General features: G+C 39.0%; 1 protein-coding gene across 1 annotated transcript in view; it reads left to right on the forward strand.

Moving 5' to 3' along the window:
• The window catches only part of TMEM65 (transmembrane protein 65), a gene marked incomplete at its 5' end in the record, with an annotated part of 32,058 nt that extends 23,636 nt beyond the window's left edge, over nt 1–8,422 (forward strand). The window contains 5 exons of the mRNA XM_027645551.1: nt 266–333; nt 1,089–1,143; nt 2,361–2,403; nt 3,060–3,165; nt 4,708–8,422. Coding sequence (XP_027501352.1) covers nt 266–333; nt 1,089–1,143; nt 2,361–2,403; nt 3,060–3,165; nt 4,708–4,800 — 365 coding nt within the window. The remainder of the gene's footprint in view (nt 1–265; nt 334–1,088; nt 1,144–2,360; nt 2,404–3,059; nt 3,166–4,707) is intronic.
• Between the last annotated feature and the right edge of the window lie 7,926 nt (nt 8,423–16,348).

Raw genomic sequence — 16,348 nt, forward strand, 5'->3', positions numbered from 1 at the left:
ATCCGAAATTGTACAAGTGTTTGCAGAATAAGTTTTTTTAACTGGTTCTTCACAAGCTGTTAGTAACACTTCTGTGTAGCAGAGGGTTTTACTGCACCTGCCAGTAACAAAAAGGTCCTCAGTAGAATGAGTAGGAAAGGAATTTTGTGTATGTTGTCTTTTTTTCTCTTAAAGGCAGTATTAGACTGACATTTCGGTTGTTCCTGTGAATTGGTGAACTCTCTTATAAATATTTTATTTTCTCTTTGTTACTTATTTCTTTTAGTGTTCTTCCACAATGCATTACCTTTTGTAGGGTTTGGATTTTTGGATAACGCAATTATGATTGCTGCGGTAAGTTCATTATTTAATTCCTTGATCAAGTCAATAAGATTCATATTGTTCAAGAGAGTAGAATAGACTAGACTATGAGGTCTAGTTTAGAAAGTCCTCTTGCTCAGGACTTTCTCAGGGCCTGTAGTCTAACCTCCTGCTCAAAGCAGAATCAACTGTAAGGTCAGACCAAGTTGTTCATGTTATTATGGGACTTGTGAAATCCAGGGGCAGCCTGTCTGAGCAACCTGTTCCAGTGCTCAGCTTCTTCACAGTGGAAAATGTTTTGCTATATCCAGCTGGAACATGTCTTGTTTTAATTCATGCACGTTGTCTCTCATCTTTGGACCACGTACTGCTGTTTCATAGTGCAGTTCACTGTGATTTTGTTTCTTCATTTGAACATGTAAGGAGCTGTGGTACTGTGTTTTATTTGTTTGCTCAGTATTTGTAGAAGTTTTCATTCAGAGCTATACATTCAGCTAAGAATTACAGTGAGGAAGAATGGTATGCAGAGATAGGGATTGAAGGTTTGTCCATTAAGTGCCTCTTACGAACTAGTATAAAATACTAAAAGAGTATCAGAAGTAGGCTCTTTTCCCAAGGGGAAATTATATATACCAGGAGGATAGGATTTGTTCAGATCTAGTAGAAGTAATGTCCATTTATCCCTTCAGTTTTAACATAGACGAGCACTAAGCAATACTTCTGTCAGTTGTATCAATATAATTTAACTCCAAATCCCTCAAATAATGACAAAACTGTTTATTTTTCAGGGAACCCAAATAGAATTGTCAATTGGAGTTGTCTTAGGAATTTCAACTATGGCAGGCAAGTATTAAAAATGCAGCATGTTTAGACTAATATGACACATTCCTATATTTTAGGCTGAAAGTGCCACACAGGGCTGGAAATGGCTCTTCCTCAGTCTTGCAGCTGCCTTTCCTAATAAAGAAGCAACCTGTGGGTGAAACAAGGACATACTCCATTTGCAGAAATGGAATTTTAGTTCAAATAGCTTTTGAAATGCTTCTTGTCAGTTTTTATCTAATAGTTCAAATCCTGTGTCACTTGGGAAAGCATATTTGCATTTCTGTAATGGAACTGCTTTTAAGTTTCCTGGGGTCCCATATTGATGTGTGTCTATATATGTATTTGTATGTTGCTGTTTGCTTGCAGTGCTAAGTGGAGATCAGTGTTGGTGTCCTTTTACTGTGTTGGCTGCTGTTCTTGGTGGCTCTTCTGCCTCCATGAGATAAGGGAAGGCCAAGGAGCAACCCTGCTCCTGCACTGGGCCAAAACTGATAAGCTCTGCTTGACAGCTTTGGTGCCTCTGCAGTGTCAGAGGGTAAAAACCTGCTTGTGGGTCCACTAACTGCAGGGGCAGCATTGCTTGAAAGCACATAGAGAGCTCAAGTGAAAGTGTCTATAACAGAGTGAGTTAATGGTTTGGAAATGTGCAGTCCTCTGTTGCAGTGTGAGACAGTCACAGTCAAGCTTATCTCAGTGAGATCTGCTGTGAAATCATGTATTTTGTGTACAACTTTGTTCACTCATGGACAGTATTCATTGCCAAACTGACAGAGTTTGTGGATTTGTTGAAATGTTTATCAAAGCTACATACCTGAGTAACAGCTCCTTCTACTTCCACTGCTCCTGTGCCTCTTCAGGCACTGGAAGGCTTTGCTTGGTGTCCAGCAGTAGCTGCATGGAACTGGCAGCCACACACGGCTGTTCTTAACTCTGATCTGAAAAGTTGTTATATTGATTTCCAGGTATGAGTGTTGTTTTTTTATTTTTGTCAAGTTTTCTTCATATAAGTCAAGAAAAATGGTTGCACTTCCTATTATTTTAGTCTCCTGCTGTTATTAAACTGTAATAAGGTCAGAATAAAAACTCTAAAATAAGAGGACCCTAGTTCTAGTCTCTCATCCTGTATAAACTGAGAATAGTGAGAGTCACTAGGAGAGGAGGGAGAGGAGTTGCTTGGTTTTGTTCACAACTAAAGTAATCCTTTGCCTTTTTTTCTTCCCTCTTCCTCCCTCCAGCTGCAGCTTTAGGAAACCTTGTTTCAGATTTAGCTGGACTGGGGTATGTATGCGCTTGTATTAAGAATATTAAGTGCGTTTACTGAGATGCAATGTGAAAAATATATTTTTTGGTGATATAATATTGCTGTACTTAATATATGTCCTCAGATTGTTATGGCCAGATATGAAGACATTTCCTTCTCCTCAGATAAAACAGTTATATATCTGAAATGTCTTTAGATGTAGACATACCTGTTTCTGATATAAACAGATACAGTGACTTTTTTTATTTTTAAAGGAAATTTCTGTGTAATTGCTGAAAGTAAAGCTGTTTGTTATGCCTGTTTTTCACACTTTCCCTCTAATGCTTTGTTTTCTGCAAATAACAAGGCTTATTACCAACTAGCCTGTGTGTGACCTTTCCTCCACTAAAGGTTACTTACAAACTCTACAAAAGTGCAGTAACAATCACACTAGTTTTGTTGCACTGCATAAAGTTTTTATGGAAATGTTTCATATTAAATCAGCGAGATAATTAACTTATGTTGCAAAATGTGACCTTTAGAAGTCTAAACTCTTTCCCATATTAATCTGTCAATGTCTTTATCAGTATGCTGAAGGAAAATCTATAGATTTTAAGTTCAAATATTTCAAAATCCTCACTAGAAGACACTATCTGGTTCACAATTGTTTTTTCTTGTTTTCTTGTTCTTCCAGTCTTGCAGGTTACGTAGAAGCCTTAGCTTCACGACTGGGTCTGTCAATCCCTGACCTGACACCCAAACAAGCTGACATGTGGCAAACGCGTCTCAGTGCACACTTGGTGAGTATCCTGTAGGTAGGCACTGCTGGTATGGAGCTTTTTCTGCTTAAACTAGGAAGTGATAAATCCTTTTTGTCACTTTCTCCGTTAAGTCATTGACCGCCAGCATTGTGCTTACATTTCCTGTAAGGCTGAGTTGTGAGCCCATATCAGGGAGCATCATGAGACTGGATTGTTTTGGGCTTCAGTGTTTTTTTTAATGCAGTGAGCCACAGATGTGGAAAATCTCTGCAATGACTTCATGGATGCTGTGCAGATACCGAGTTTAGCTCTGGTTATAGTGATAAGATAATTGAAAGTTATGACCTCTTAGTAGTTTACTCCTACACATTTTTTGTCAAGCGCTTGCTATTCATATACCTGCACTGGTATGTATTAATTTCTAGTATTCTATAATTAGCTTGGATATAAAATTAGCTTTCCCCTGCGTAAGATTTTAGCATTTCAGTAATATTTACTGCCTGTGTTTACAGTTGCAGGACACTCATTGGGCAGATGCATTTTCAGGGTGGTTGCTTAATTAACATTTAAACATTTGAAGTGGTCAGATGTTTTGGCAATGAAAGCCATAGTTTATTTTGATTAAAGAAACAGATTATCAGAAACCGAGTAAAAAGAACAGATATTTCTTTCACTTTGCCAAAATGAACCTTCATTGGGAAAATATTCATGCAGATTTAAGGGAAGAAAAAAAGCACTTGCTGAGAAAAAGTTAGGGGGAAAAAAAGTCAGGTTTTAGCAGTGATAGATCAAAGCAGCAAAGGGTTGTCATATTGTCAAGGGGCTGCCTGACAGTGTCCCCAGTGTAGGAGTCTTCTCAGTGGAAGCTGAGCTTGTGGCAAACCCCTGTCATTGCACTGCAGTTCATTCACAGCACTTTTCTGTGAAAACTCTTCTGAGCACCTTTGCCTGTATGGTAGCATTTTTTTTCATTTTTTACCTGCTGTCTCAATTTTCTAAACATTATCCACCTGCTGCTGGTGATGTGATTTGGATGTCGCTTCTCTTATGTTATTTCCTCTCCTCTTGACTTATACATCCAGGTCAACTGTGAAATGTTTTCCATTTTTTATATTTTTGTCTTTGCCTTGTGCCTTTGCAAACCATGATGTTGGCAAGGCACTCCTTATTCCTGACTTTGATAATTTGCATTACCAGATACAAGCAGATACATTTACAATTGCACCTAAAATGAGTGCAGGTGTTGTTTGGTTTTTTTGGTTTAGTTTTTTTTCTTTCCCTGTCTTCCTGGCCATCCTACTAATCCTTTGAATCTCAGTCTCCTCTCTTATGACTTGTGCAGCTCTTCATGAGCATTCCCCTCCTCTTTCTTCAGAATTGTTTTTATCAGAGCAAACACTGTTTGTAACATTGTCATAACTGTCTTTCTCTCATGGACTGTATTTCCAGTCTGCATGCTAAGATAAATGTGACTCGCAACTGAAAACTAGAACAAGGGATATGTTTTTCTGGTTGTGTTGGTACACGGCAAATGAGTAGCAACTGATCAGTGAGAAACTTAATTTTTTCCCCTTTCTCTAGGGCAAAGCTATTGGAGTGACCATTGGCTGCATATTAGGAATGTTTCCTTTGTTGTTCTTTGGCGAGGAGGAAGAAAAACTGGAAGAAAAATAATAACCTTTTTACAAGACATATACAAATGTAAACTACTGTACCTCAATTATTCAATTATGCTGTCAATATTTAGGAATTAACAGACAGTAAAAAATGTATAGACTTGGGAACAAAACCTTCAGCATGTCGTTTTATGGAAACACTAATTTATTGTGGCTTTGTTGTGTTCAGTACTTCTTTTTATATCATCTAACTTTTTATTTAATTGTAAATTTTTGAAGTGTTTTCACTTATGGCAAGATGTTTACCACTTTCCCCTTAGATCTTATTCTTTAATGGATTATTACTTCAGTAATCCACCATGGATGACAGTATCACTCTTGAGTTGCATATTGGTTGCTTAACAGTTGTAATTGCATGACAGAAATATCACTGTTGTTCATCAGGTCCTTCAATGCAGATTATTATGGAGGTCATTGATGAGTAATTTGAAGTCCCTCACTTTGCAAGATGACTGGTTGCCCCTGACTTGCCATCATTTTGCACTGCCTTTAGATGAGTTATTTCAGTGATCTTTGACAGTATAGATTGCATTTTTTTCCCAATTCTGACTAAGTGTCTCTGAATTGTCTTCTGAGATGATCATGTTGATGCTTTGACAAGGTAAGTGTCTCCAGTATAGGGTCTCTACCAAGTCCATTTAAAAAGTGGCATTTTAACACCTTCTGTACTTCCATATTCATGCCTCCTTTTTTTCCTTTGTAAACAGTATTTTGAGAATTGAGTTGAGATATCCTTAAATTTGTATTCTTGTGTTTTGAGTGTGGTATTAAAGAATTCAGACCAACTGTTTCAAAATCACAAACAACTTTTTTAATTGTTCTGCTTAAAATAAGGTGTGAATAGTTGATTGGGTAGATGAGGCCAGGGAACAGTTCAAGGTATGAATAAGTGCTGGCATTGCAAGTTTATAAGGAGTGGTTCAGTTGAAATGATAAGTGTACCATCAGTCTGGATTAGAGGACCTGATTTGCTGATGATAACTTTGTATTTAAGATTAAGCCTTTGCTACTTTTTTTTTTGCTGTGAGACAATTAGTAAAAAGAAACCAAACAAAAAAAGGACACTTGAGGCCTTTTTACTTTTTTGCCTTTTATTTTTGCAGTCTTACTTGGTGTGTTATAGATCTGACAGTGCAGTCTCATGTAACTGTGCTTTCTTATAGGGACATGGATAAAATTATGACAGCTCTCGAATATTTATAATATTTCAGGATCTGATTTGCCAATAGCATAATGCTAAACTGATAATTGTCCCTTAGAGGAGAAGATTTCTTATCTGTCTGAATACCATTTGGAAAAGACACTAAAAAGAGGCACAGCCAGGACATTTTGAAAGTTTTATTGCTGGAATTGTTAGCACTTATGAAACCTACAAAGAAATGTTTAAGAAAAAATTAAGTCCCCTGATGACTTTTATATGCTGTAGGAAAAGTCTTATTGTAGCATGTATGTTTTACATAAGCTCATTATCATAAATCTGACTTCTCTGTTCTCATTTCTAGAAGCCCCTTAACAGCAGTACTGAAACTTTGACTTATAGTCACTTATAGTCACTCTTGTCTCTGTTTCTTGAGAAGCAGACTTTGAAAAGTGGGAGTGAGTTGTCCTAGTAGCATGTGCTGTACTTTATACATTACACCATGACAATCTGGACCAAACTATAAAGCTGAACAAAAGCTCAGCCAGACATCAAACACAAATGCAGAGGAGTTTTGGCTTACTTTCAAAGTTGGAAGCTTTATTAAAATAAAGTAAAATAAAACAACAAAAAAACAACCACAAAAAAACCCTCTAACCACAAAAACCAATCCAGATAGGCAATTATACACTCTTACCCCAACAGATTTATAGTAGTTAAATGATGAGAGTTGGTTTTTTTTTTTTAACTCATCCACACATTTGTCTTGCCTTAAACATGCTTCTGCATGTACTTTTGTTTCTATATAAAGCTCTATGTATTTCCCACACGCATTTTTCTTAAATTGAAGTACAAATCAAAGAAATTTTGCATAGCTTTTTCTGTAGCTGTTTTTACAGTAATTCCAACACTGTTTCTTGTTATGATACTGGCATCTTGATTGGAATCTTTCAGCAGTGGCCAAACCTCTGTTCTTTTGCATTGTACCATTGGAACACTGTTTTCATCACTTTTTTAGAGCTCATAAGAGCAACTGGAAGGCTGTGCCAACTCTCACAGTAGTGTTTGTTTCATAATGCAACAGACTGTATTATTGTTAAATAGCTTGTGCATGTAAATTGAGTATCTTTTGTTACTGTATGTCAAACTGTTGTACTGCAACCAATGCTTTTATTGAGAATCAATGAACTAAAATATCTTGAAAGAAGTTAATCATGTGTTGTCTTGTTAAACTATTTAACTGACCACAAAAATGTGGAGTGCAAGTGACACATGGTAAGAAATCTTCGGTATTTCAGGCTATTGTCAGGTATCATAATCAAGGAGGTGACTTCAGGTGTTTCAGGTTTTGACAAAGGTGAAGAAATAACTTGTGATTTGGGAGGATTAGTGGTGCTGCTGGAGGCTGAGATAAGGTGTGTTTGGGGGCCAAGCTGCCCCTCTGAGTACCATGGGGTAGCTTGCTTTGCCAGCAGGATCCACGCTTGTGTGGACATGGTACTGCTTCTGTGGAAGGGAAGATCTGTGCCTGATCTGTACCCTGTCTCCCCACAAGGAGGGTGGGTTTTTCTGGGGTGTATGGATGAATGTAATCCCTGATCACAGTTTTTAAAAACTTAACAGAGAAGACCGAGTCCCCTTTGTTTTCTAGTGTCTTCTCCCTCCTTGGTAAAAGGAAAAAATGAACACTGCAGGTTTTTTCAGAGAATTCAGCATTGCTCCATTTGTTTTTATTCTGTTGGTTTGTCCTCTGTTAACAGGAATTCTTTTTTTCCTTAAAGGGCTGGTAGACCTGAAATTGTGTTTAAAATGCTGTCTTTTATTGTAACTTAAAATATAAATGTATTTTTGACTGTATATTATCTCCAGGAACAAAGAACATCTGATAATACAGTTACCCAAATCTTCTCGCCAATATTTTCTCATGCATGTACTTTTACATAAATTATTTGAATTCAGACAACATACTTTGTATTGTCTTTAATTAAATTGTTGAACTTTCTGTAAACTTTTGTACTACAGCAAAGCTGTTCTGTGTTTCTTTATTAGACCAGATGCTGGAGGGGAAATGTTAATAATATCCTGTGGGTATTCAGCCTCAGTTATACAAAACAGGAATTTATTATTTAAGTTATAAGAAGGTGGTCCTTTGTCACTGTCACAGGAGATACTACCATGGAGTGGTACTTCTGTCTCTTCATGCTTGGAAGAGAGAGATTTAAATAATTAAAATGTTTGCATGGTAAATTGATGGTGTTTGTGATTAATATTAGAAGTCCACTTGCACTTGAACTTCTGGAATTAACAGGTTTTTTTGTATGCAAACTAAGCTATTTTGAACTTTCCTGGACTTTGGAGCTCCTCACATTTTTTTTCACTCCCTGGTCAGTCCCTTTTGTGGATGTCTGCACATGAAGAAGTGCTGTGAGGAAACATCTGTACTGGAAGGATGGTCTTATCTCATTTTGACAACCTGTATAGGTTAGCTATTATTTTACTCTATTCTGGTTGCATTGTGCTGTAGAACTCTTCGTAAATGCTGTTCAGAGAGTCTGCCACACTTCTACCCAACATGTTTCCCTCTTCTCTGTCTGACCTTTTACATGGTCTAGTGACAAACTGATAGAGCATCACTATATAAAATAAAGAGCTTAATAAATTTGAGAAATTATCGTCTTGCTCTGAGAATTTTTCAACCTAAAATATTAAGAAAAAATAGCTAGAGCTCTCATAACACGAATCCAAGCTCTTATTTTAATCTTTAATTAATGTTTGTTAAGGCTTTTACCCCTGTCTCAGTGTTCAGGACCCTTGTCATCCATAGTGGTGCTTCCAAATAGTATTGTGGGGGGTGGGAGTGTGGGGATGCGGGTGGAGGGGTTTGCGCAAACTTGGAATTTAAAAGCCAGGCAGAAGGACTTTTTGTTTTATTTTGGAAGACAGGTGTATATGTGTGTGTGTTGGAGTGCTGATGTAGTACCTCTCTGTAAGTAGATGATGCCAAGATAAAACACTTTGCAGACAGGAAACAGCTCTGGTTTAACAGTCTTCACCTTAGTAGCTCACTGGTATGTGAGCAACTGGCTTAAAGAACACTGCAGCTCTGAATGCTGCTCCACAGCCTCATGAGTTGCTGTGAAATACCTAAATTATTTGAGACGTTAAACTTAATGCATTTTGTACCTCTTTTGTGTTCTGTTCTTGATACTGTGCTTCTCAGAGTGTCTTGCTTGTCTATTGTTTTGAAAAGGACCTTATGCTTTTACCTGGAGGGTTTAAGCTCTTTAAAACATGAGCGTATTGATTTATCTATCAGAAAATAGATCATCTTGTTGTGGAATATGAAGTGTACTGGATGGGACCATTCACTGCTTAGAAAATATGGATCCAAAGGGTGTAAGATTTGCCATACTAGACCTAAAGCTGCCATTCCTATTGGGCAGAGGTTGCCACTGAGCCGGTTAGGGCGATAACATGGAGTACCAACTTGTCTTTGCACAGCAATACTGCTTGGATTTGGCAGGGTGGTCTGTTCATAGCATGGTGATCCTATCTAGTTTTGCTGGAAATGGCTTGTTACTTCCAGGTAGGAACAAAGAGGAAATGGAGGAGAATGAGATTCTTCTAGGTCATTTTCCCTACATGGAGATGCATAGATGGTCTATTAAAAGAGAAAAAACCTATGATTTGTATTTATGGTACTTTCCTGTTGTTCCCTATGCCCTGTCAGTGCTTTTAGCCTGCAGAAAGATTGGAAGAAAGAACTCATAAGGCTTCCCCCCCACCCCCGAGTGGCTTTTCTGCACAGCTCAGCTATTGAATCATAGGAATAGCCATCAAAGGAAAAATTACAGTAAAATACGCCCTTTTGAACACAGACATCCTTGAATAGGAAGAGCAGAATGATTGCAGGTGATTTACCTCTGATATACAACTGCCAAGTTACCAGAGACCACATCAAAAACCAATTGGATATTGAACGGACTGCAGCCCCTTTTGGTGAAGTTTCAGATAGGCTGTAATGCAGATCTGCAAGTGACTTTTTCTCTGCATGGTTTCCTCTGTTAGTTGCTTGCCTCATTTTGTGTAGGAACATTGAAGGGTTACTTTTATACACTTTTTATTAAGGGTTACTTGTTATACACTTTGCTGTCTGAGAGCCTGAAATCTTCTTAAAGGATGGCAGGTCAAGGGAAGAGTCAGCAACCAGAGCCACTGTAGGAAAACATCCCAAGAAGAGCCTATGCTGTGAGAGGCAGTCTCATCTTCATTTGTAGTCCTCAGTTGCCTTGTAAAGGCAGGCAGACAGTGGGATAGATCCCCTTGGAAAAGAAGTTATTTTGCTGGATTGTGTTAGTTTATGGCAAGGGTTATTGTGCTGACATGCTGAGGAACAGGGCAGTCCCCCATGCAGATATTAAAAAAAGAAGAGATTCCTCCTGACCTGCATTGGAACCTTTAACATCTTGTAGGATAGTCATCTCCTTGTCTCTGGCTGTATGTTTTGGCAAACTGTAAGGTCCTGGAAAAGCCAAAAGGCGTGTTGTGTTTTTATGGGTCACCCAGATGATGTGTGAGGGGTTTGGGTACTTGTGAACTCAGTCACTTGTGGATAATCCTGCAGGCTTCAAGGCTCAGTTTTCATATGTTTGGGGAATTCCTGAAATGGGATTTATCTGCCTAAGTGTAGGATTTCCATCTTGCAACTGGGCCATTTCATCTGTGTTACAGACCTTGTGATCCCTTTGTGTATGGTAGAACCAACCCTGTAGAGTGTATTTTGTCTGGTGTAGGTGTTGCAGTTCAGGGTGGAATTGCTCACATGCTGCAGGCAGGAGGTTATTGGCTTACAGCCTCTCCACCAAACATGCAGTGTTAATGTTAATTCTTACTGTCTTCTGATATTCTCGAAGCCATGGTCAGTATTTGGGGTGGATTGGAGTTTCAGCCATGCCTTTTGCCTGGAGTTTGCACAGGTTTTGATTGAGCTGGCCTGTGCCATGTTGCTTTTGGTCAATAGAATTATTAATTGTGCAAGTCTGTACATGAAATGGAAGAGTTTTTTTATTTCTTCGTGAAATAACTAGTTCATTGGATGGAAACTGCTTACTGTTGTAAAGCAAACCGACTTTTAACTGCGAGTGGAGCAGCTTGGTAGCAAAGAGGAGTGACAGGGAAACAAATGACTTCTTTAGAAACTCTCCAGCAGGGAAGAGCTGCTCCTTTCTGCATGGCTGTTCTCTCTGATATTCCGTGTCGGCAGCAAATTACAGTTATTTTTTGTTGTGTTGGTTTTTATTTCAGCTGCCGTGACAAATGATTCCAATGTTGCGTGTCACGCAGCAGCAGGGATCTCTGTTGTAAATTACTTTGCTTAAAAAATGCAACCTGCTAAAAGAAACAAATTGTCCAACAAAGAGGAACTTAAAGCATACTTACAATTAACCTACTGCTAAAATCTGTCAGCTTGGTGTTGCTGAAGGTTAGTGTAACACGAGGTAGGCCAATGGTGTAATATAGCAAAAAGTGTTATTGATGAATCATTAAGAGAATTGTGTCCTACCAAAAAAAAATCACTGTTTTCATTAGTACTCTGCACAGCTGCTCCCTTTGAGTGCTGGGTTTTCTTATGTCTCCTTGAGTCGCATGTGGTTCTGATGCCAATGTGAGGGGCACATAATGAAACATTGAAAAATATAATTACAAAAGAAGAGAACACAGAAAGGAAATAAACCTTCCCTTCAAAGAAATACAAACAAATTATTAATTTCATTAAAATACCTGAATAAAAGACAATAGCAGTATTTCAGTCTAAACTAGTACTTTCTTTCTGGCAGTCCCACTGATAGTTGCAAAAGTAAAAGGTTTCTAAATACCAGATGATGAAAACTGCTTTGGGGCAGGTCCAGTATTGACTTGACTCTGATTTAAACTGAGTCCTAGTAAACAGAAATTATGGATTTTGCATGGTTTATTTCTTAATCCTATTTTCCCATTTAGTAAATTAGGGAACTTCTTATATGTGCAAGCAGCCTGTGAAAGTGCAAGAGTTGCTGTTTCTGGTTTGTGTTTTATTGTAAATGATTTTTGAGAATAATAGAGTGTAGGGTTTTTTCCTATATGATAACATAATACTCAACATATTTTGAAACTATTATTATATGGATCCTAGTTGTATAAATGCTGTTAAGGTGGTGTCACACATAAACATTTTCTTTGCTCACTGAATCAAGAATGGGATTGTTGCTAGGACTGTTGTTAGGATCACTTTCTTTTCCCCACTAATGACAGTCTATGTTTCATTTTGAGTAGGTGATGGCAATTACTAGTGCACTTTATGATTTGACTTTTTACTTTAAAAGACCTCTTCAGCCACGACAGAAAATACAATGGTAGCAACTTGTTCACTGTGTGGTTTCATAAATTCTATTTCCTTCTTGCTCGCTGAACTAAACATGCAGCCTTCCGTTCGTTTTCTTGGGGCATTGATCTTCTATATGTCCTGGTGAGGTGCAAATCAAGTTAAAAATGTTCTGATGAAAGCCCTTTAAATATAAGTCTCTTGGATACACTGTGACTCACACTCGTGATGTGGTCTACTCGAGTCATGAATCCCTGTTTCAGTTCCTGTAGTTTTTGTAAGAAGTATTTAGGAAATCATCTGACCCAGCTCTGTGAGAGGATGGGTTGGAACTGTTACACACGTGCAGTCTGTAGGCCGGGGCATAGCAACACAGGAAACATGATGTCCATGTTGTACCAGTGCCACTGCAGGCCCTGAGGTTTGCCACTGAGGATCATAAAATATCCTGAGTTGGAAGAAACCCTGAAGGGTCGTCGAGTCTGACTCCTGCATACATTGATGACTGCTGAGCTCAGGTGTAGTTTACATAATTCTGTGGTGAGCAGAGCCCAAGCAGAGGGCAAGGACAGCAACCAGAGGCTGGAAAGTTCCTACTGCCAGGAAGCACCTGTTTAAGAAAGAAACAGTCTGCTGCAGGACAAGTGGTAGGTTGGAGTCTTCCAACATACCAGGGTTTGTGTCCTGATCTTGCCTGTGTCTTAAACTGTTTTTGTCTGAGTACGCACTGTGGATTTTGCAAATTTTATCTCACATCCTTATCTAATCCTACTCTGGGTAAATTTGCTGGTAACTTCCTTTTGTTATCTTGGTAACTTCCTTTTGTTATATTGCTGATGGGGTGATTACTCTCATTTCCTCCATTTTAAGGAAATGCAGATGTAGCAGTGATGCCATAGAGGGTTAGAACTAAAGGTGAAAGAGTTTCTGCCTTTCTTCAACATGCTTTTTAATTTACATGGATGATCTGGAGATGTGTGAATGTTAGAAAAAATAAAAAACCCCCACCCATACCTGTTGCTGCTGCTGTCCATGAATGACTGTTCTGGCTACACTTGACAGTATCGTGTCGGATATTGCAGGCATGGTGATGCCATAGCTACTTGCAAACTGTTGTCTACAGCTTTGATATATTTTGGTTTCAATTGTGTGGTTGGTTTTTTTCCCCTAAACTTCATTTGTAACTGTTCTCCAGATTGCTGCTTTGAATTAGTACTCCTCAGTGTGTCATACTGACTAATTCCTCCCCATGGTACGTGTATATGCACATTGAAAAATATTCATATATTGAAAAGATGTCTCTTCTTTTAGCCACACTTAGTCACTGTTGGAACATAACTGCTCTTTTCTATATATCCCATTAATCTCATGTATCCTTTCTGCAAGTAAAGAAGATCATTTTCCTGTGCTTTAAAGCACAGGATGAAGTATTTCAGGAATTGCCACAAGATAGCTATAAGAAATAGGAAATTTTACTACTGTTACTTTCCCTTCCTCCCAGTACTACTGTCTGTGCAGTCAAAACTGTCAGCCTCCATGACTGCACAGAGCAAATGTTCTTCATTTTCTCTCATGTCTGAATTTCGAAGTGATTACTCTGAACATTCAGTGGTTGTTCTGAATGTTTTTTTCAACACGTGCAATTAGATTGTATTTTATATTTAAAATGTTTGAATTTCCTCCTAACCTCTTTGAATCCTTCTTACAGTATCCTATCACTAGCAGAAATATAAGCAGTAGTTGAGTGGAAAGTGTATTTATTTATTTATTTATTAATATTTTGCTTCCCGTCTTCTAAATGCCAATTATGTCAAACTGTCATTATTCTTGGCATTACTGGCCACCCATGCAAAAAACCCCATGAATATTTTTGCAGGTTTTCTTCACAATCTCTGTGCCTCTCTTTTCCTTTTTTTTTTTCTCATCACGTTCAAGAACTATTAAATGTTCAACTCATGAGAGCAAACTCTGTTTTTGCTGATCTTAGTGAATCAATTTATAGAAACTGGCAGTTTTGTCACTTAATAACATTGCTGGAGGGGCTTATGGCATGTCAACTTGTCATTCTGTTTCCAGGGTAGGATTTGTCTCACTTAACTGTGGCTGTTTAGAAGTTGCACATCCCTCTGAGCCACGTGGGGAATCAGACAGGCATCCCTGGGGGATGTTGTATCCCTCTGCTTCCAAAGAGGAAGAATAGCTGACTAACCATGAATTATACCCCAAACTTTTGACTTTTGAGTGGAGGTAAGAGAAATCCAGTGTTGGCACCTTGTGGCTTTTGAACTATGTGCAGTTTCTGGCTCCTCAAGACTGGATCCTGTGCTCGTGGCACATCAGGTTGTGGGGCTGGGTTTGAACGTTTGCTGCTTTTCCTGTTTTGAATCCTGGGAGAAGGTGAGCCAGCAAAGACTATTGGACATTTGAGTCATGGCGATCACCCAGCCCAGTGAAATGGGCATTTGCAGATGTGATAAATACCTCCTAGGGCTGTCCCACATTCATCTCCCTGACTCCTGGAACTCTTGGCTTTATGATGGTTTTGATACATGGCTTGTAGGGTCTGGAAGATGAGTGACTTTTGCAATCAGTGCAAGTGAAGAGAAAAATAATAGTGGTGGATGAGACAATTTATTTTAACACAACTGTGTTCCAAACTTGGAGCAAACTCAAAGCCATAATAAAGTCTTTCACCTTCAGGAGTAGACACTACTAAATTGAAAATAAAGGCATTACTTCTGGTTGTGGTGTGGGATTGGCAGACTGGTATTTCTGTAGGCAGACATCAAAAGAGCTGCTGTCCTTCATTGGAAAAAGAGAGAGACTGTTACGTTCTTGGCCTGAAGAAATATAGTTCCTCATCCATACTGAAGACTTGCCTCAGTGTTTTAAATCAAGTGACTTTTGGAAAAGCAGCTCAGATTCTTTGCTAAACTGCTTTCCCAGCCCCTAGTTCTCTGTACAGCTTGGGAAACTGGGCCAGAACAGATACTGGCAATGGTGTATCAGGCCGCCTTCTAGGCAGTTTGAAGCAGATTTGTCAGGGCTGTATTCAGAATACACTAGTTAATGGAAACTGCAAAGAGTTCTGTGAAATTCACTGAATAGACAGCAGGGCCTCAGTCCAGTGGCTGCTGGTCTGGTTCTCCACCATGTGAGATGCACAGATAGCAGTGGGCAGTATTTGTCTATATGACAGACGTGGCACATAATGGGTTTCTGGGTAAGTGGGGAGACTCCTTTTCCTGGAGCATAAGCTCCAGTTAAACTTGAGCAGCTGCCACAGGATGAGAACCTGTTGTGTGCACAGGACATTTCTGCCTGGGGTAAACTCGTGCTGTACTGAGGCCCTGCCCATTTATTTCTTGTGGTGAGCCCTTTAGATAAGTTTGATTGGGCTTATAAGATTTGTGCATAGATGCAGAGCATCTAACCATAGATACAGTGCATTCTTGCCCTCTGCAATGTTATAGGTGTTTTATTTGTCAATTCACTAGGGCTTTTAACATCAAAGTACATATGTAACTACTAAGGGTACAGTCTGGTGAAGCTGGAATCAGTCAGGTGTGGGAAGATAAAGTTCAGTGTCTCCCTGCAGATGTTCTGGGTAAAGGGTTCATGGTGTATGAGGTACAGCACCAACACCAAGTAAAGGTCTGAATGTTCCTTCAGTCTGGAAGATGAGGACTTAACTGTGGGCACAGGATTATTTTGACCAAATGATAATCAAGGTTTCTTCTTATGACAGGGAAAAGTGTGACAGATTCTGTCATGACTTTGAGACCAGGGTCTCTGTCTCTGTTGCCTCAGTGTGTCCTCTGCCTGGATAGACTTGTCCTCTCACAGCTGCAGACCCTTTTGCTGACCTGATGTTTGGCCTCTAGTCATGTGGCTGAAGAAATCTGCTGGAGAAACTCATTCACTGAGGGAGCTGCTGGCAGACAGCATCAGTGACTGCAAAGGGTTGATACCAGCCAAATCTGGCACCCGGAGATGTTTGGGTTCACACTGGCAACAGGGAGCTGTTGGTGCTTTTAAAAGTCATTT

The sequence above is a fragment of the Corapipo altera genome, unplaced genomic scaffold, assembly GCF_003945725.1.
Source record: "Corapipo altera isolate COAL_440 unplaced genomic scaffold, ASM394572v1 51, whole genome shotgun sequence".
Taxonomy (NCBI): domain Eukaryota; kingdom Metazoa; phylum Chordata; class Aves; order Passeriformes; family Pipridae; genus Corapipo; species Corapipo altera.